General features: G+C 41.0%; 1 protein-coding gene across 12 annotated transcripts in view; it reads left to right on the top strand.

Moving 5' to 3' along the window:
* The window catches only part of PLEKHA6 (pleckstrin homology domain containing A6), a 150,472-nt gene that overhangs the window by 85,500 nt on the left and 43,844 nt on the right, over positions 1-21,128 (top strand). For 2 of the 12 annotated variants that reach the window (XM_075264120.1, XM_075264115.1), the window contains exons 1-6: positions 9,878-10,191; positions 13,972-14,043; positions 14,431-14,539; positions 16,754-16,855; positions 17,820-17,892; positions 18,475-18,575. In XM_075264120.1, the coding sequence (XP_075120221.1) occupies positions 10,160-10,191; positions 13,972-14,043; positions 14,431-14,539; positions 16,754-16,855; positions 17,820-17,892; positions 18,475-18,575 (489 nt within the window). In that variant the 5' untranslated portion in view covers positions 9,878-10,159. Of the gene's footprint in view, positions 1-9,876; positions 10,192-13,971; positions 14,044-14,430; positions 14,540-16,753; positions 16,856-17,819; positions 17,893-18,474; positions 18,576-19,109; positions 19,271-21,128 lie in introns of those variants that run through there. The other 10 variants (XM_075264112.1, XM_075264109.1, XM_075264114.1 and 7 more) reach the window with 8 other exon arrangements.

Genomic DNA, 21,128 nt, shown 5'->3' with positions numbered 1-21,128 from the left:
CCTGATACACTCATGGTAAAAATGCTTTTAGGTAAGCAGCTGCTTTTATTACTTTAGGTGATAGACAATTGAATGTATTTGTATTACTGAACAGGAAATCCCTTTAATAATATAGTAATTATAACACTTATAAGAAGAGATAGGACAGAGAACATACAAGTGAGAGGTGACAATGTGCTTGTTTGTGCTTGCCTCATCCACACGTGGTCTGTCATCAATGGCGGGCAAAGGCAATTTACAACATTCCACAGATAATATTCACGTGAATAGTGAAATAACTTTTCAAATTCTTTACTTATCTTATATGTTGTTCTTTCCTTAATTCATGTCTAAGGGTGGCCATATTCTTATCTCATAACCTTCTCCTCCTACACATGCATGCATGTATTCTGTATGGAGAGAGGGGAATTAAGCCAATGGCTGAGGCATAACTCAAGAAAAACAAAAGGATTGGGCATGGTGAAATCCAACAACTTGACCATTCTCCGTCCTTGCATCTGCTGCCAGAGGAGAGTAGGAAGACTTAATACACAGTAGATTACTGGTGGGTCCTATCAAAGTAAGTGAGTTTGGCCATCATGTATCTAATATCTGTGGCTAGTTTAAGGCTACAGATGGCCATACATATTATATGAACACACCAAGTTTAGCAGGACTGGCTGAACATCTAAGTTCACATCTTTGTTTGGACCACTCCATTCCCCTAACCGCATGAAATATACGGAGAGAAAAGTCCTGCAAGCAGCACTTACTTTCTGCATTTTTCGTGCGGAAACCACACAGAATCCATTATAGTCTATGGGGCCCACGGATTTCCTTAGGTAACCGCTTTTTTATGCAGATAGTTTTCTGTTCATTGGGGTCCCCAAACGGAAACCCAAACACAGATGTGAAGCGGGCCTGTTATGTATGTGGGTTCCTAACACTTTCAGGATAGCAGATGTTGGGATAAGAAGGATGGGAGTGTTGGTTTTCAGCACACCTGATTTTTTTATTTTTATGAGAGAAAACTTTCTATACATTTATAAAAATTCCCCTTTTTTACCAGTTGTCTCCATCTTTGGATTGCATCTGGCTAGTATCCATACAGTATATCAGCAGCGTCACCTCTTCTCTACTAAAACCAGAAGTTCAAATGGTAAAGGGGATAGGACTTATCGCCAGAAAACTGTGCAATGCTGAAGGATGTGATAAGGGAAATCATAGCTGCGAGGGAAGAATTATACCTGGAATAAGAATGAGGAGAAGATTGGACTACATTTCACAGTTCTGTATTTTGTGTTTTTCCTCCTATCGGACAGGACACTCCAATTACTTCAATGCTGTTTGCCTGCGACCAAGATGTTGTTCCGTTACTGGTGTGTCATGTGGAAACACCTATTTCAAGGGCATTTCTTCTTTGGCATAGGGTAGTATGTAGAGATGAGCGAACAGTGTTCTATCGAACACATGTTCGATCGGATATCAGGGTGTTCGCCATGTTCGAATCGAATCGAACACCGCGTGGTAAAGTGCGCCAAAATTCGATTCCCCTCCTACCTTCCCTGGCGCCTTTTTTGCACCAATAACAGCGCAGGGGAGGTGGGACAGGAACTACGACACCGGGGGCATTGAAAAAAATTGGAAAAAGTCATTGGCTGCCGAAATCAGGTGACCTCCATTTTAGACGAATAGTGGATTTCAAATCCGGGTCATATGAGAATGTGAACTTTGTGACTATGAGACAGGGATAGCTGTACAGTCAGGGATAGCTAGGGATAACCTTTATTTAGGGGGGAATGTTATTAAAAATAACTTTTTGGGGCTCTATCGGGTGTGTAATTGTGATTTTTGTGATATAAACTTTTTCCCATAGGGATGCATTGGCCAGCGCTGATTGGCCGAATTCCGTACTCTGGCCAATCAGTGCTGGCCAATGCATTCTATTAGCTTGATGAAGCAGAGTGTGCACAAGGGTTCAAGCGCACCCTCGGCTCTGATGTAGCAGAGCCGAGGCTGCACAAGGGTTCAAGCGCACCCTCGGCTCTGATGTAGGAGAGCCGAGGGTGCACTTGAACCCTTGTGCACCCTCGGCTCTGCTACATCAGAGCCGAGGGTGCGCTTGAACCCTTGTGCACACTCTGCTTCATCAAGCTAATAGAATGCATTGGCCAGCGCTGATTGGCCAATGCATTCTATTAGCCCGATGAAGTAGAGCTGAATGTGTGTGCTAAGCACACACATTCAGCTCTACTTCATCGGGCTAATAGAATGCATTGGCCAGCGCTGATTGGCCAGAGTACGGAATTCGGCCAATCAGCGCTGGCTCTGCTGGAGGAGGCGGAGTCTAAGATCGCTCCACACCAGTCTCCATTCAGGTCCGACCTTAGACTCCGCCTCCTCCAGCAGAGCCAGCGCTGATTGGCCGAATTCCGTACTCTGGCCAATCAGCACTGGCTAATGCATTGTATTGGCGTGATGAAGCAGTGCTGAATGTGTGTGCTTAGCACACATGTAAGGGGCTTATGGAATAATTGTGTCATTTGTCTGATCTTCTGCTGCCATCTACTGCTGAAAGACTAAATTGCAGGGCAAATCTATTCACAAAAGAACCCCCCCTACAGCTCAGAGAAAGATGGTATGTTCCAGAGAGGAAAAGCGTGTGCATACAGGAAGCTGCAGGCAGAAGGGGGACACATGTCGTGCTAAGAGGACCTGCTGCAGGCTGCTTTGCCCATTAAGGACTTTCCTTTGCTGAACAAGGACCCTGAGAGACTTCACTATTCCTGCCTTGTGTGAGCTTGTAAACAGAGGTATGTTGGAGTGTGAGTAGAGTGAGGGGCCATACAGCTCGGTCAAGCATTAAAGCAGCTTTGTGTGCTGGAAGACAAAGCAGGCCCTGCCTGGAAGATAAAGCAGGCCCCTGCCTGGAAGATTAATAAGGTGCACCTTGTTACTGACTTACTTTAAGAGAGGCCTCTCCTAGCCAATGCATACAGGTTCTAACTAAAGACACTAGAGGGGTAACTACCACTATTTGTTGTGCGCACTGTCATATTGAAGTTATATGTTTTGCTTAGCTACTGTATACTTATTTCTTACCTTCTCTCCCGTTCCCATTCCCTTCCCCTCCTTTCTTTATTAAACTGTTATATATTGTTATTCCGTGGCTCTGTGCAGTTACTGCGTATATCATCACCTGCTCCCCATTACACACACATTCAGCTCTACTTCATCGGGCTAATAGAATGCATTGGCCAGCGCTGATTGGCCAGAGTACGGAATTCGGCCAATCAGCGCTGGCTCTGCTGGAGGAGGCGGAGTCTAAGATCGCTCCACACCAGTCTCCATTCAGGTCCGACCTTAGACTCCGCCTCCTCCAGCAGAGCCAGCGCTGATTGGCCGAATTCCGTACTCTGGCCAATCAGCACTGGCTAATGCATTGTATTGGCGTGATGAAGCAGTGCTGAATGTGTGTGCTTAGCACACACATTCAGCTCTACTTCATCGGGCTAATAGAATGCATTGGCCAATCAGCGCTGGCCTATGCATTCTATTAGCGTGAACTGAGTTTGCACAGGGGTTCTAGTGCACCCTCGGCTCTGCTACATCAGATTGCTACATCTGATGTAGCAGTGCCGAGTGTGCATCAGATGTGTAGTTGAGCAAAACTGACTCAGCACTGCTAAGTCTCTGCATTCGCATAGGAATGCATTGGCCAGCCTTCGGCCAATCAGCGCTGGCTCTGCCGGAGGAGGCGGAGTCTAAGGTCGGACCTGAATGGAGACTGGTGTGGAGCGATCCTAGACTCCGCCTCCTCCAGCAGAGCCAGCGCTGATTGGTCGAGTTCCGTACTCTGGCCAATCAGCACTGGCCAATGCATTTCTATGGGGAAAAGTTAGCTTGCGAAAATCGCAAACTGACAGGGATTTCCATGAAATAAAGTGACTTTTATGCCCCCAGACATGCTTCCCCTGCTGTCCCAGTGTCATTCCAGGGTGTTGGTATCATTTCCTGGGGTGTCATAGTGGACTTGGTGACCCTCCAGACACGAATTTGGGTTTCCCCCTTAACGAGTTTATGTTCCCCATAGACTATAATGGGGTTCGAAACCCATTCGAACACTCGAACAGTGAGCGGCTGTTCGAATCGAATTTCGAACCTCGAACATTTTAGTGTTCGCTCATCTCTAGTAGTATGATCTCCCAAGTATTTTCATATATTCCAAGTGATCCACGATCCCTCGTATGCAATATATAGGCCTCAGCTATGGTATGAGAAACATCCCAATATCATGTTTTATTGTCCGAACAGTGTACTGTGTCTTGAATTCAATGCTCAGGGTTGTCTGACATACTGTTGGCAGCCACTAGACCATAAAAGAATCATTTTACTTTCCCCAATCCACAAAATTTTGCACCATTCTCTTTGGGACAGACAATGTGTTCCTTGTCAATTTTTATCGTATTCAGAACATATTTTTTTTCCACAATGGGACTTTGTGGTGAGTTTTTGCCAGCTTCACTTCTTCGTCTTCGTCTTCTGGTAACCTGACATCTTCTTTGAACTGTCTGACCTTTGCCATTTTGACTATTCTTCGATCCCTTCTTTCACATCTTTCAGGTTTTGGTTGCCTCTTCAAGGTATTTGAGATCATTTTAGCCATGCAGCCTATAATTTCCTGCATGTCTCTCTATATTTTTCCCCACCAAACAGCTTTTTAATCAAAGTAAGTTTTTCCTCAAAACAATGTCTGGAACAAGCCATTTTTGCAGAAGGAAATGCTCTATAACCAACATGTACAACATTTGCCATCTTCCTATTTTTGATAAGGGCCACATTTGTACCCTGTTATTCCACAGAATGAATGACGTCACCAATTTAACCCCTCGCTGCTATTATCTTCAACAAGTCCCTTCTGGTTAATGATTCAATGATGTAGCTTGCACGTGCTGATTGTTGGCTCTACTACACTTACAAGTAAATTATTTGCCATGTAGAAATATCACTTGCACCTAAAACATTGATTTATCAGGTTGGTGCTGGACTGCAATTTTTAACACTCCTGTACATGTTGGGGGTGAAGGGGTTTCAAACAGATTACATGTCCAAATTTGTGGCAAATATCAGGATATCTTCCTATGTAAACTGTAAAAAATACAACCGTATTAATGATATCTGATACAGTCATTGTTGTGTACTTATAGTTATTTCTACAAATGTATCACAAGCACCAGCCAACATGTTACTATTGTCATTATCTCCTAGGACTCTGAATGGCAAATTGGTTTACTTCTGCTACAATATGACATATTTAGTATTACATAACTAGCAATTGTAGCAGTGATGTTTAGTTAACTGGTACTCATATGTGTGTATTACTACCAAAATAATTCTTACTACTACTTACTATAAGGAAAATGTTTGTTCTCGTACTATTTACTATGCAATACTATACAGACACTGTATAGGCGAAAAAGCACACAGCCTGAAGGTGGTCATACATGTTAGATTTTGGACAGTCATGATGTGGCTACTAGATTGATGGTAGTATGGCTCATACAAATGACCAACATGTAGCACTAAGGGAGTCTGTCAGCAAAGATATGAGTTAGAAAGTAAATACATAGCATAGAAGAGGGTCTGAAGCTTTCTCCCATTCATTCCGATGTGGTTTGCATAGTAGGAGTGACCTGAAGATAGAAGAAAAATCAGCTAGAGGAAAAAAATGAACTCCCGACTCGTATTGAAATGAATGGGAGAGTATGGAGGTGTTATTCCAGGTAGATTTTGAGGTGGAGGGAAATACATAGTCTAAATTGGAGCTGTAGAAACAAAAGAATAGGGAATGTATCATTCAGATCATTTACAGAGTTGTTTCGATTTTTCCATTAGATTTACCAAGGCAATTAAACTATTTTGGTTGTGAAAATGTGTAGGTAGACATGAACTACTAGGTTTATCTGTAGTACACCAGCGACAGCTGCTCCATTGCTTTCCTCCTACCACATGGCAGATGAGGATTCCTTGAGTCTGCATGGACATCTATGTTTGTCTGTCCCCATTTAATCCTAGCAATAAATGCGCTTTGTCTAACCTCATGACCCTGTTCTGTTTATACCTTAGTGATAAGATAAGGGCATATACAGGAGAACAGAATGTGTCTGGCAGGCTGTCCACATGTGTGTTCTGTCAAGATACCTTTGTTATTTACTTTATTGACTAAAACAATGCTAAAAGAAAACAAATGAAGACTTGACTTGTTGTATGGCTGTCTTAAGTAAAGACCCACTTACTTAAAGCATATATTTACATTGATTCCATTGAGGCCACATGTCCATGGTAAATGAACAATGTATCGATAAGAAAATTTGTTATTCCTAGAAATAATTATTAATCTGTTTCCAAATAAGTTCTAGTATGTGCAGTAGTTGTCATGATGTTTGTGACCATTGCCAGGTCACAAACAGGTTATTGGCCTGTTTAGAGGGAGTCCTTATCCTTATCCCTGATCCAAAAGACCTCTTTCAAATTAACTTTCCACCCATGTTGTCTGGTGTACGGTGCCCCCTTGTTGGCCTAAATTGTGACGCTCTGGTTCTTGTAACTACTGCTCTGTTACCTTTCTGTGACCATCTTGTGTCTTTGTGCCTGGCCAAGCATACACACTTTTTGCTCTTGTCATTGGAAAGTTTGGACGACGCAGAACCCTAGACCCATACCGAGAATTTATTGTTGGATCTCCTTATGTTCCCCCTGGGGTTTGTGTGTGTTTTTTTTTCTCCTTATTTTCTTCTTTTTTCATTACCTGTCTCTTTCTTCCCTTCCCTCTCTTCTTTCTCTCTTCCCCAGAAACCTCTGACCAGGGTTCTTGACCCTGTGACTAATGGGATACACTGTTTGTACTTGTTTTGACTTTTGTAATATTCTGTTGCTCTTTTTTTTTTTTTCCTTGAAAATCAATAAACTTTATATTGCAAAAAACTAAGAAGGGGTTCCAGTGTCCCCTCTTTGACTGAAGAGACACATGTACGCTGCCACTCTGTTTAAAGTCTATGATACTGATTAAAATAGGCAAGTGCCATACCCAGATTCCGTATAGAGACTGGACAGGTGATAAGTTTGGATATTAGGGCAAACCCTTTTGTTTGTGAAAGAGATTTCCCAGCAAATTTCTCATATCCTCTCACCTAAACCTTTGGCATGATTCTTGATCACTTATCAGGTCAGGTTATTGTATTGGATGGAGCATGGGAAGAACACTTGTAGTCGTTGAGGTCCTGATGGGCCTTGAAGGTTCATGCTATAAGTTAGTAATGCCAAGAGTAGTGGTACATTTCCTGCTATACTCCCTTCTCATGTTGGTTACTGGAGTGAAAACTCAGGTCACTGAATTTGTTTGACATTTTGCCTCCATTGTCAGGAAATGATGCAAATCCAAGCCTCTAAGGGTGCCTGTACACAGAAGAGCATAGTTCAGATTTATTTAGACTAGATGACTACTTTATGCGTACAAGAGTTTGCCATTTTTTGCTATAATTTTGGGGATGGGAGAATAGGGCAGCTGGATTTCAGCAGGCCAATCCTTTGTCCTTGTGGTAGGTAAACAGTAACCAGAAGTGTAGATGGGGTGAGGGTCCGGAGGTATAGATGTTGGCCTAATGACCATTCGCCTGACTGCGGTTACGGTGCTAATACAGGTGCTGTATTTTATGCACAAAAATCACCAGCACTGATGAAATATGCAACACCTGTGTCATTACAAGGGTTAAATGTGCTAATGTGAATGCGTAACGCATGCACTAATGCAGAAGTGTAATAGCACCCTTAAGTTGTAATGGCACTTTTATCATTACTACGGTCAGTCACGTTATTAGGTCTGTGCAGAAGACAGAGCTGCAATGGGCCAGGAACTTATAGACAGATAGAGACCATAGGTACCGTAACACTGGACTAGATCAGCATGGCCACAATACAACTGCCCATTGATCACTAGGAAACTGCTTATTGATATCTGATTATCAAGTCTGGATGGATGGAAACCTGTAACATGTAAAATGCTTTTCAATCTGTAGGAATGTGTTATAGAACAGACTGATCTTTAGGTTTGTGGGAAGAAATGTAGTATAAAGTGTCATTTATCTATTGACGTCTCTGCGGGGGTGGTCTTACCAGTGACTGACAACCTCCCACTATTACTAGACATAATCTCTGATAGCACCGCCTCCTTGACTTCTTAGCATAGAAAGAGCAAACATTTCAATGGATCAATGACAAGTGGTACTGAATCTTTTCCCACAAAACAATATATGAATCCGCCCAGCTCCTGCTCTATAACATGCTGACTGCAGATTACACAGCTTTTCCTTTAAAGATATCTGGCAGCTGGTAACTTAACATTATATGTATGGACACCATAACTTTATTACACTTTATACTACTTTCATGATTCAGTGTTTGATGGAGCAGAACATAAAGGTTTTTTTTACAGTCACTTTTGTTAGCAATTCCATAAAATGTTCCTCTTTTCCACCAGTGAGGTCTTATTTGCATATTCCTTACCCAGAAATCTTAGCAGGGCGTGTATGGTTTAATAAGTCCCTATATCCTCTCTCCCTTCTGATAAAATATACCGAATGACTACAGATACCAGGAACAGTCTGTGCTGTTAGTAGTGCTAGTGTCTAACATGTTGGATTCAGGTCAGTCAGTTGTAATTGATGGACTTCTTTTTGTAAATGACTCCTGTTGCTTCTTTGGGGAGGGATGGATGATAGACGGATACATAATGACATTTGTGGTTATATACAGTCTCTCAAATGACAGCAGAATAGAGCTGCAATTTTTGTGGGAGGTAAAGAGTTACACTGTTCTATTTCTTCTCCACCTCCAAATCTCAGTAGTCTCTAAGCCCCCTTCCATGGATATCGAGGGGCTATAGATTCATGTATTGTGTGTCTGGAGGGGGATGAACATTCCTGGAGCTATTATTAACTCCAGATGTTTCTTCTCTCAGACTCTGGAATCCGGGAAACACCTTATCTGCTGCTGCTTGTTCCAAAAAATACACTTAGGCTGGTCCTGATGTGAGTGCAACCCGGACAAAAGAGGAGGGGGGATACAGGGTAGAAAAAAGAGACTTTGTACGAGGAGAGTCTCTCTAAAAGCCACAGAAACACCTATCAGATATGGAGCTAATACAGCTACTTCCATTTACTCAGATTTCTTATAACCCATTGTGCCCCAGAAGAATACAGTATATACACAGAATACTAGTCACAGATAGCCAGCTTGTCATGTTTCATTGATGCATTATATATTCCACTTTATTCCAAACTAGTATTGCCACATTCCTATTGGATTACCTGCTTATGAATATGATCTAACTTGGATTGTAGAAAATGCACCATAAATAGACGGGACACTTGAAGCTTTCTGTTACTCTTCTATTCAGAAATCTATATATCATATATGATATAGGACATGCATGTTCACACATTTCCCCTGCCATTGCATATTAAAGCTGCTGATGCCAAGCATCTGAGCCATGATAAGCGAGGACTTAGTTTAAGGGATTTTTTGTTTTTAGCACATGATTCTGGGTTAGGGTGGAAACGATAATTGAGGTTACCCTAACACAACCCTGTAATGAAAAGATTAAGGTCAGAGAAGCCTCAAGACGTGATGGGAATCCACCCCCTGCTGGTAAGGTGAGGACAACACATATATCTCATAGATTTAGCTTGATTCATCACATTGATAACTATTGGAATTCACTCAGAACTAGACTCGTGTCCATATGTTTAGAATACGGGGTTGAATTTCTTATGGCAGCATGCTGGTGACATGCATTATACACTTAAGACAAACTAGGTTATTTTCATCCAGATATTTTGGAGATGAAATGCATCTGATCCATAACCTGTAGTCTTCTACATCATTGGTATCTAGGCTGCATAATAATACTTACTGCAAAGCAACATGGCACTTGGCAGCCTGGTATCACTCTGATGCTTAAAACCAAAGCTTATTTCACCTTTCAACTATTATCTGCTTATCCCCTACATCAAGTGACCTGCCCTCCTCCCATTTATCCCTCGCTACGTCCGCTTATGTCCATGGCACAAGCGTGTGCCTTCTTACTATCACCTGCCTCTTTCACATCAACAACAACTACACCATGCTTAAGTTTCGTGTCAGTGGTAAGAACAGGTACGTACCTGCTTCCCTTTTAACCCTTTCCTTGACTGTGCACATACACAACATACTTGGCTGGCTGGGTTTTTATTTTAGTTTTTTATTATTTTTCTGATTTATACAGCACACCATGTACTTAGCATTGTATGGCAATAACTAGTCACCTAGAGCCAGTTCAATTCACTGGTAAAGAAGTCTTGGGAATAATGTATTTTTAATCCTGTCCTTCTGCAGTTTGATAGATAACGTTTATCAGAATTCTCGTTGTCATCCACCATATTGTTGACATTGGCAGAACATTTAGGACATATCAGCCACATGCACCCTTTTCATTCCCAGCTTTGAAGTGGAAGCAACTCATAGATCAGAAACAAAGCAAGTCAGGAAGTATGAACAACGGAAATGGAAAATCATTCTTATTGTTAGATGTATTTAGTCAACTGCTTAGTGCAAGACTGCTGGCCAGTGACATAGAAAGGTGATGACATGTCAGATGCTGGAGTATTCATTAAACAAGTCACCAAGCCTGTTAGCTAACATATGCAGATTATATATAGACTTTCAGCTACAATAATAGAGCGAGCAAAAGGATCAGCCCTAGCTCCATCATTTTGACAGCTCTAAAAGATATAATGTATATGTATATAGATATTATATAAGAAGATTGAGAAATGAGCTTCATTATGACTGAAATATGTGATAAACGTTGGGATTAATGATTCATTTTAGGTGACGTCTTTGTTTGTGACATTCCTGCTCATTAGAATATTAATGAACCTGAATATTATGTGCATGTAATCCATTTACTTAGAAGAGTTCAGAGATTACTGTGAAGTGAATGGATTGGGATAGAGCAGGGATAGGGAACCTTTGGCTCTCCAGCTGCTGTGAAACTACAATTCCCATCATGCTCCATTCACTTCCATGGGAGTTCCAAGAACTGCAGAGCCAGTATGCATGCTGGGAGTTGTAGTTTTGCAACAGCTGGAGAGCCGTACGTTCCCTACCCCTGGGATAGAGGCTACGTATGATGTCCTATGTTAGCATCATTGATATTACTGTGTATGGCTAAGGCCCCACATTATGAAACACAGCAAAACGTAGTCAAAATGTTGCTTTTTTTCTGCAGCATTTTTCATTGAGTTTTTGCTGCATTTTTCTCTGTTTTTTTCTTCCCCTATTACATATGTAGGAAATCTACTAATGAGTCCGTAGCTCTTTTATTCCCGCAATGAGCAGATGAGATTAATGAAATCTCATTCACTTTGCTGGTACTATAAAATGCAGCGTCTTTTTCTGTTGCGTTTCTGCAGCAGCCAAAACCCTGCCTTTCTGCCAGGTGGGGCCTTAGGCTAAGTTCACACTGCGGATTTTGGTCTGGAATTTGAGGTGGGGTGCCGCCTCAGATTCCGGACCAAAAAATGGCTATCCGCGACTGGATGCCAGTGCAGTGCATTGGCATCCAGTCGTGGAATTTCGCTCCGAATTAGGCCCAAATGAATGAGCCTAGTCTGGAGGGAGTGACGCGTCGTGGTCTCCCATGGCTGATTCCACCGCGGAAGAAAGGGCACGTCGCTTCTTTCGTGCTCGAGTGGAACAGATCCGTTCGCGGAAAAACGAAATGCCCAGCTCCCATTGAATTCTTTGGGAGGCGGTATTTTAATCCGGAATTTGACGCAGAATTCGTTCTGTGTGAACTTAGCCTATTAGGGTCAATGCACACAGAGTTTTTTGGCAAGGATTTTTAAAGCTGAATCGACGTCAGAATCCGCCTCCAAAAAAGCCTCACCATAGAGCTCTTTGTATTCCACTAGCTTTTTTTTTTCTGCTAGCAGATTTTTCCGTTAGTGGAAAAAAGCGACATGACCTTTCTTCAGGTGGATTCAGCCTGAAAAAGCCAATGGGAGTCAATGGGAGGCGGAAAAACCACTAGCGTTTTTTTCAATGTCCATACACTGTGCTGGAGGAAAAAAACATATCCTAATTCCAAAAAACTCCGTGTGCATTAACCCTCAATGTTTTTTCTCTCTTTGCAACCAAATCAGTAATAACTTTTAATATGTAAATTAGAAGAAACCTGTGGTTCACTGACTGGAGTATCGGCCAATGGGAGAGGCATAGAATGCACTGACTTGTTTCAGTATACACAGAATGATATGTTGAATCAAATAAAGTAGCAAATTACAGCGCCACAGATCTTATTATATTAACTGATACATAGAGTAAACCAATGCATATGTAATTCTAAATACCAACGGCAAATAAAAAAACAACAAATGGATAAAATCAGAAAAATAGAATAAAGATAATAAAAACAAGTAGTGTCACCATGCTTAGAGTACCAGCTATGCAAGTCTTGTAACGCTAGGTACGAGACTCTGTCCTACATTGCGCTTAAAATCTGTGGAAGGAAAAGTCCTTCAAGTTTTCAGTGGAAACCTGATGGACCCCATTATAGTCTATGGGGTCCGCGGGTTTCCGTGTCTAAAAGCTTTTTAATCAGATAGGGTTTCCTTCTTTGGGGTCCCCAAGGATGGAAACCCAAACACTAGTGTGCACCTAGCGTAAATTGTATTTGGAGCATCTTGTTTGTATTCTTTTTCATGGATTTTTTTTCATTGTTGTTTGTTTTCTTTTATTTGCGTTTTTTGGAGGGACAATGATTCCAGAGGAGAGCCTGAGAGCTTCTTGGGGCTCGTTCACACGAGACAACAGTGCAGATTTTGGCGCGGAATCTACGCCAGAATCCGCCCGCTCACAATAGAGGTCTATGTAGACCGCTAGCAGCCTTTTTCCCGCTATTGGGTAGCCCCCTGAAGAAGCAGGGGCAAAACGGCCATTGGGGCTCAGAGTGGAGGTTGCAGTTGGTGAGCAAAGTTCTATGTTTATGCATTATATTCCTTGCCTTATGTAGGCTGCCTCATGTGTAATACTTGCGTGTGTGTGTAACTTCACATTGATTCTGTTACCTTATATGCTCTAATTACACATTGGTGATTTTCGATATGATTTTTGCAATGCCACAAACATTTTTCAATTAGGTGCCCTGATTTTGTGATACTGTGGGCGATAGGAGCCTCTTTATATTTACATATACAGAATACAGGGCCTTTCTATACCCATATTAATTGTGGCTGTTTTCATCCCCCACACCACTATTGAGACTTCTTGATTGCAGCAGATTATACACCTGCTGAAGTTGCTCATTCCAATGCGACCTCCACGCTTGTTGTTTGACATGTGTTGTTTTTAAATGTTTTTATGTGTTTGTGTTTTCCTGATACCATTATGTTTAACATTTATATTTAGATTTAAAACTGATTTTTTTTTTTGTGTTATTTATACATTGAGACTTAGTTGGTGCTTTTTTTTTCCCACTAGTGGTTTGTTAGCGGAAAAAAGAAGCGAGCTGCCCTTTCTTCAGCCGCAGGGTCCACCTCACGGCAGCATGCTTTGGACTAGACCTATTCATTTGGGCCTACTCCAGAGTGGGAAGCCGCGACTGTAGGAAGCCGCGACAGTCGCGGCAGGCATATTTTGGTCCTATTCTGACGTGGCTTCCCGCGTGAAAATTAGGACCAAAATACGCCCCCCTTGCTCCATGTGAACTAGGCCTTGCTGTGTGTTATTTTTTCCAGACGTTTCCCCAACTACACTGACCATGCTGCCCCTTTTCCTTTGTTACAAAGTTGAAAATTTTTATGTTGGGCAAGATTACTTTTAAAAATTATATTTCCCTGATAAAATAAGATGTGTTTATTAATTTATCGATTATTTTTATTTTTATTTCTATAGTGACCATGCACATCTTACCACCCTTGTGCACCCAGTGACTGGACTGAACCCTAAGAAAAGTGGAAAATTGGGGTGAGTTTTTAATCTTGTTATGGTCTAAGGTCCCACGTTATACAGCATTTATGGCAGCTATGGAAATATAACATTAGTGGCAAGTGCAGAAAAAAAATAAGCTCAAGAGCCAAGTGAAGCAAAAGGATTTTGTTTAATCTCATCCACACAGTGCAGAAAAAAAGGTACAGAAAAGCTGTGTTTTCTAAAATGTGTGCATTCTTAAAAAATACAGCATGTTAATTTTAGCTACAGAATTGTCAGTTCTTTCCCTCTATATTTACTATAGCGCACAAAAAGACGCAGAGGAAACTTTTTTTTAGCTTTGTTTTGCTACATGAGGCCTTCACGTTATTATCAGTAACTGTTGCAGTATTATAATCCTTGTACTCTCGATTTCTTGGCCAGGTCTGAGATGAGCTCAGAAGCAGGAGGAAAGCGCACCAGTAACATAGCCAACGAAAATTCCACATTCACCATGGTTTCTGACACCATTCAAGATGGCCCCAGCATAAGGGTAAGCTCAGTATACTCAGAGAATATACAGTATAGTGGTCTGAAATCTTCAAAATGTTTAAGAAATGTAAATATCTACTTTTTTGTTGTTTGAAAAAGAGTAACAGCTGGCTGCTATTTGTAAATCTACCAAATATACAGTCTGTCACAGATACATTTGGTAAATGGTATTAGTGATAGTAAATGGTAATTCGTGATACCTTATTTTTAGTGACACCACACCTTGCCCAGTTGTTCTGCACAGTTAGTTTTTCTGTGGTGTTTTTGCTTCATTTTAATGGCTTTTTTTTGCTGTGGCCAGATGTTATAGGTTATTGAGTAGAAAATGATGAATAGCCTTACATATGCAGGGGCAATTGTATCATTCTCTCTGCGACAGTTTTCTGGGATGATATTGCACCGTTCTGTGCCTCGCTTGCCACATTGTGCAAATGTGAGGGTAACGGGGCAGGTGGGTGCAGGAGCATCTCAGCCCAACCTATTCATTTCTGGCATGAGTCACAATGGAAACCTTCACTGTATCTCCATCTTGGCACTGCAAAGTGAAGCTTATGTATGGAGAGGCCAGAATGCCAGAGGGAGCTGCAGGAGGTTCCCTGCATCAGAGGGGGCGTTTGTTAAGACTTGCATATAAAACACCGCATATTAATAAATCTACCCCAGTTTTCTTTTTTCTTCACTTTTTCCTTTTTTTTTTAAACATATCCTGACGTTTATTTGCTTTGTGCATTTTCTTAAACGCAAAATAACTTTATTTTTTTAATCAAGTTTTATGTTAATAAGGTCCAGTTACTGCAGATCGTCAGGTCATGTGATATATGGTCTTAGTTATGTGATGGAAACACAGGTACATAGCAGGCAGATTACTTTGCTGTGAATATAACAAACCATGCACCTGTGTGCAGGGCCGTTTTAAGCTAAGGGTCCTTTCACATGGAGCAAAATGGCGCTGTTTATGGCGCCAAATTTTCCATGTGGAAAAAAAAGCATCCCATTGACTTCAATGGGTGCCACTTGCATTTTTTTTCTGCATGGAAAAATCAGCACCATAAACAGCACCATTTTGCTCTTTGTGAAAGGACCCTTAGGCCCATGTTGCAGAAGTGCAGCTTTTTTTTTGTTGCATATTTTGTTGCATTTTTTTGGATGGAGCAAAAGGAAGTAGTATACAATATTTCTATATATGACCCATTCATTTGGTAGCCATTCTTGGCTTTTGCTCAAAAAACAAACAAAAGCTGTATTTCTGTAGTGTGGGGTTTTAGCCTTAATAGATTAGTTGGTCCAGTTCAAACTACTCCATAATGGGCCCCCAACACATATAGTTTAATGTCCCCTTAAGTAACCCCTACATAAGCCCACCTGCCCCATCAGTCAACAGTACTAATATTTATATACAGAACTATTAGAATTATTATTACTAAATATAATTATGATTATTACATTTTATAACAATATAATAATTTATAGAAAAGAAAAACCAAAACAAAGTTCCCTGCAGGCTCATAGTGCCTCCCTGCATCAGACCTTATCAGCCAATAGCTCCATGCTTCACCATTGGATTCAACTCTGTTTGTGTCCTAAGAGAATAGGAGATTATCCCACTTGATCTAGTTCGCTGAAGGCCCTGATCAGGGATCACACTGTATTCCCAGATGATGCAATTAGGTTTTATGAAAAACCATGCATTAACCTATAGGGATCTTCCTTCTATTAGTTGGCGCTAGGAGCCAGTTCCTCTTTCCCACCAAGGAGGTCTTATTTGCATGTTCCATACCTAAAATTCTGCTGCTGTTTTCCTGCAATATGTAAATGATGATAAGTTAAATAAAGAAAGCTGATAGATGATTGGGGCTCCTGCAGTGTGACAGAGATGTCTTCTGAGTCACCCAGTGTGTCAGCAGTATGTAAACTAGGTAGTTTCCTATATAATCTATGCGGTGTATTATACTGACACATAGCTTGGTTGAGATGAGAATCTGTATGAAGTGCAATGAGGTATACATCCGAAGTAGCCCTGCTCCTATTCAATTGTTTGGGACTGGGGCTGCAGTTCTAAGTGACACCACTACATTGTACAGAGCTCCGTAGACACTGTATATAGCTTCTGGTCCACCCTGGTCTTAAATATATATTTTGAATTGAGTCAACATCTATGGTATTTGGATAATGTGGTCAATAAGAAGAATGACACAGTGTATTATATTTTATAAAGTCTCGACCATCAAAGAAAGGAATTGCCTTTGGAAAACGCTCCAATTCCATGAAGAGGAATCCAAATGCTGAGGTTACAAAGACAGGCTGGTTATATAAACAGGTGGGTAAACTATATGTAAAGACCAGCAAATTATAAACATTAAAAAAACAAAACCAAATTTACCTAGTGCCCTTTTATATATTTGTTATGGTGTGTGTCTGATTTCCAGAGCATTCCTCGTTTTTGTAAAAAATTCTTAGACAACTCTATGCACATCGAGCTTGACTTATCATTTCTTGGTTGTCAGTTTTCTGGCCCAATTTTTGATACATGTGCATTTGTTTTTGCACAAAATATCTAATGTTACTTTTTTCTGACTGTGACATCATCAAAGGTTCTTTTGTTGGGTAATTAATTACAAAAGAACTGAAATCACAAGTCGGCTCAATTACTCAATGTGAATTTGCTGATACTGATTATGTCAATGATTTTACCTCCATGCCATCCTCTCTACACTGCCATTGGCTAAAAGATATGTCACGAATGTCACTAATTGTTCGCTATCCATTCAGGATTGCTGATATGTGAATAACCGCTACCAAACTTCAGTGGTATGGCGTGGCACATGAATAGGGGCTGTGGCATGTATATAGTGGAGTGTCTTAAAATAATTGATCATTAATTGTAATTGAGGTTGATTTTGATTTAAGTCATAGTGATCCAGCCCTAAACCAGAGGTTCACTTTAAAACCTGTGTGAAAATTGTGCTCCTTGTTGCCCCTAGAATCTCACCAGAGTTATCTACGTTTTTCCTGCGTGGTTCTTTCTCTTTTCACTTGTTGTCTGTTGCCTTAATTTTTTTTTAAACCATTTTCAACATATCAGAGTTTTTAGTTAATGACTTTACTTCTGCTCTACTTACACATTTGGCATTGGCTGGCTCTCTGGCCTGACTTAGAAATGCGTCAGCCTCTTTGTCTTATGCCATCTTCATGCTGCTCCTTTTTAATATTGTTCTCCTTCTATCTTTTTTCCTTCTCCTTTTTCTTTCCCTTTTGATTGTCGACATCTCTGTTGTCTGCAGGCCAGTTCTGGAGTAAAGCAATGGAACAAGCGCTGGTTTGTCCTTGTTGATCGCTGCCTCTTCTATTACAAAGGTACATAGAAATATTTCTAAATCCCAGTGCCAGGTTATTTTCTGAAGAGCCCCACCGCCTGTACAGATGGATTGAGGACCTCTGCTCCCATCTGCTGCCTGGTCCCAATTCACCTGTGCTAAGGCCTGAACAGGTGGAGTGTGAATAATTCATCAGTGCCCTATTGTGTTATGTGTGCATGTGAAAAGCCTCCCACACATTATTATCACTGGCAGGCATACATGTACTAGGATTAACTCTGTGGGGAAGATATTTAGTGTCCACAAAAACTGCATTGCTTTTGGAAAATAGCCTGGCGGAGAAAGAGTTACCTCAGGTGCCTAAAGACAGTTTTATTACAATATGTCCTCCTCCCACTATGTTACAGTCTATTGCTATCCCTTTCTCCTGCGTATTGTTTTTCAGCAGGTGTTTATGTTTTCCTGTCACCAGTTATTCAGCGCCTTTTGCCCTGCATCCACATTTTCTTTCTCTGTGTTCCATTTACGCATCTCCATGTCCTTCTCACGCATCTTCCTCCTTATTTCATTTCTCCCCTCTTGCCTCTTTCTTTCAAGATTCTCATTGTTTTCTTAAATTCAGATGAAAAAGAAGAGGGGATTTTGGGAAGCATTCCCCTGCTTAGTTTTCGGATCGCACCCGTTCAGCCGTCGGACAATATCAGTCGAAAGCACACCTTTAAGGTTAGTAGGTTTGCAGAGTGATTTTACATAGTTATTTGTTGGCATAGTATTTGATGCTATGTAGTTGTAGTATATGGTTAGAAATGGTTTAGGGTGTCTAAAACTGCTGTATATTGTAAAGGACAGGTGACTCATGTTCTCCTATCCTAAACTGAATTGAGTGAGAATTGATATCATCCAATACTTATGACTCTGTTGAAGGATTGCTCTTTCTTAGGGCAAATACTGATGACAGTGACATGTTTAAAAGGGAAAAAAAAACTTCTAATATTTTTGCAGTTGTGTAGTTCTGCAATATCACTACACAAGTAAGACATGATTTATGAACCTTGCAGTATCTTTTTATTTATTTTTTTCTATAAAATATGTATTCATATAATATTATGTATTCTTATTATATTATGATAATTCTATTTCCATTTGCATCTGATGATTTGGGAATCTATAAACATGAAGCTGTCTTTAGTATATTTTATTCCTAAGAGATCCATTATTTTTTATTTTCTGTTCCAACAAGTCATATAAATCGTTCAGTTCATTTGAGCCACATGTGGGGGTTTCTGCTTGTGGGTGATGCAAGCCCCCCGTGTATGCTGCCTCTCTCACCTGTTCTGTCTTCCCTCCTGTGCTGGTGAGAGGATTCCATGGAACGTATCCCTGCCAAGAGCCTGTTCCCTGCAGAGTCGCTGTGCTAGGTAGTAAGTCCTGCTGTACCTGCTGCATGCTCACATTCTCCACTCCCTGCTTGGTACAGGCCAAGCATGCATGTTGTATAAGCACTGGTTTCACATACAAACACATGCATGCAGCCAGTTGGAGTTTCAGCTGTGCCATTTGCTTGAGGATGGCTGGTGAAGTCAGATTTTTACTGTGCACTGGGAATTCATGCATGAGGATCCATATTTCACTATCTTACAACATTAATAAGTATTTGGTGAATTTGAAACAGAAGAAAAATGATGTGCTTTAGTATTGGCTAATGTCTTTGTATTTAAAGGGTTGCCCAGTCTTTTGTTCATAAAGCTTAATCATTCTATAATGCAGTATTATACAACGTTCTAATGTACTTTGTCTTGTCTTTGTGCTTTCGTAAAGCAGTGAAGATGGCGCCAAAAACTAGGCGGCCATGCCAGCTGCCCCAGTATTCCATAAATCATTACAAGTGAATCAGCTTATTGTGTGGAAACTTCCGGAACTCTGCTGCTATTAGCCTGAATTTGAATGTACCAGTATTAGTTTAGCATCTGGCATGGCTGCTCAGTTTTTATCCGCACCACGGGCGCGTCGTGGCTGTGTCATAATGGCACCGTGTGATCGTATCCTTACGTACATCTGCCAATTGTACTTTTCATTTGAAGCAGGTGCAGCCAGATTAGCGGCAATCACATGTAGCAGCAAATTAGCACTTGCCAGATGTGGCTGGGCCGACCTACCCCGCATAAGGTCACCCCGACCGAAAGTATTGAGAGAACCACAAAGTTCCATAATAATATGTCATTATACACTGAATAAGCTTTATTTGCATATTATTAGACAAACCCTTTTAACATTGTTCAATAGAAAGAAATTTCTTACTATTCAGCTACATATATATATATATATATATATGTATATATATATATATATATATATACACTCATTGACAGAAAAAAATAAAATAAGCTAACGCACCCAGATAGAAATGTCAGATTGCTGTACAATTCAGCATGTAGTTATGTTTCGGACAGATATGTAAATGATTGCAGGTGTGATTTGCCACTAAAAGCTGTAAAAATGCTTCCCTCTACTACTTTTGGATAGTGGACCTTTTGAGAGATCACTGACTTCTAGACATGGTTCTACAATGCACTCAAACACATGTTGCCCAGTTGACAGACTTTCAGTGGTTGCACATCACTAGACTGAGAGAAGCAGGATGTTCATTTTGATGAACTGACCACCATCTAGGCCATTCTATTCTAAGGTTTGGTTCACACAGAGGAATTTGGAGCTGATTTTGAGGCAGATTCTGTTTCAAAATCAGCTCCAAGGTCCACCTCCCATTCCTCTGTGCAAACAACCCCTAGTTCTCAGCAGGTGGTTGGCGAAGTTGTGATGTAAGGGAATGTATACAGGGCAAATAGTATGAAGATGGCCCAGACAGCCCACCAACAGAATGGATTGTTTGCTTCTGCCAACAAGCACGAACAGCTGGCACAATCTCCTTGTCCACCATCCAGTTGCGTCGCACCTTTATTAGACACCCCTGTCTCTGCCTGGACCATTTCCAGGCTCTTAGAAGAGAATTTGATTACAGAACCCGTTATCTGTTCTACCATTGACAGCCAGGCACTGACGCTTTCATTTGCTGCGGTGTTGTGAAAAAGAAAACTAGACTGTCTATAGTGACAAATCCAGGTTTTGTTTGACAGTCGGGTTTGAGTATGGAGGACTTGTGATGAGTGCTTTAATCTTGCCTTTGTTGTGAAGTGACACACTGCCCCAACTGCTGTTATGATGATATTGGAAATCAACGCATACAATAGTCAGTCATCCCTAGAAGTGATATGAGGG

The sequence above is a fragment of the Leptodactylus fuscus genome, chromosome 2 (genome assembly GCF_031893055.1).
Source record: "Leptodactylus fuscus isolate aLepFus1 chromosome 2, aLepFus1.hap2, whole genome shotgun sequence".
In the NCBI taxonomy this organism is placed as follows: Eukaryota; Metazoa; Chordata; class Amphibia; order Anura; family Leptodactylidae; genus Leptodactylus; species Leptodactylus fuscus.
The sequence above is the reverse complement of the archived record's forward strand: the minus strand, read 5'-3'. Positions and strand labels throughout refer to the sequence as shown.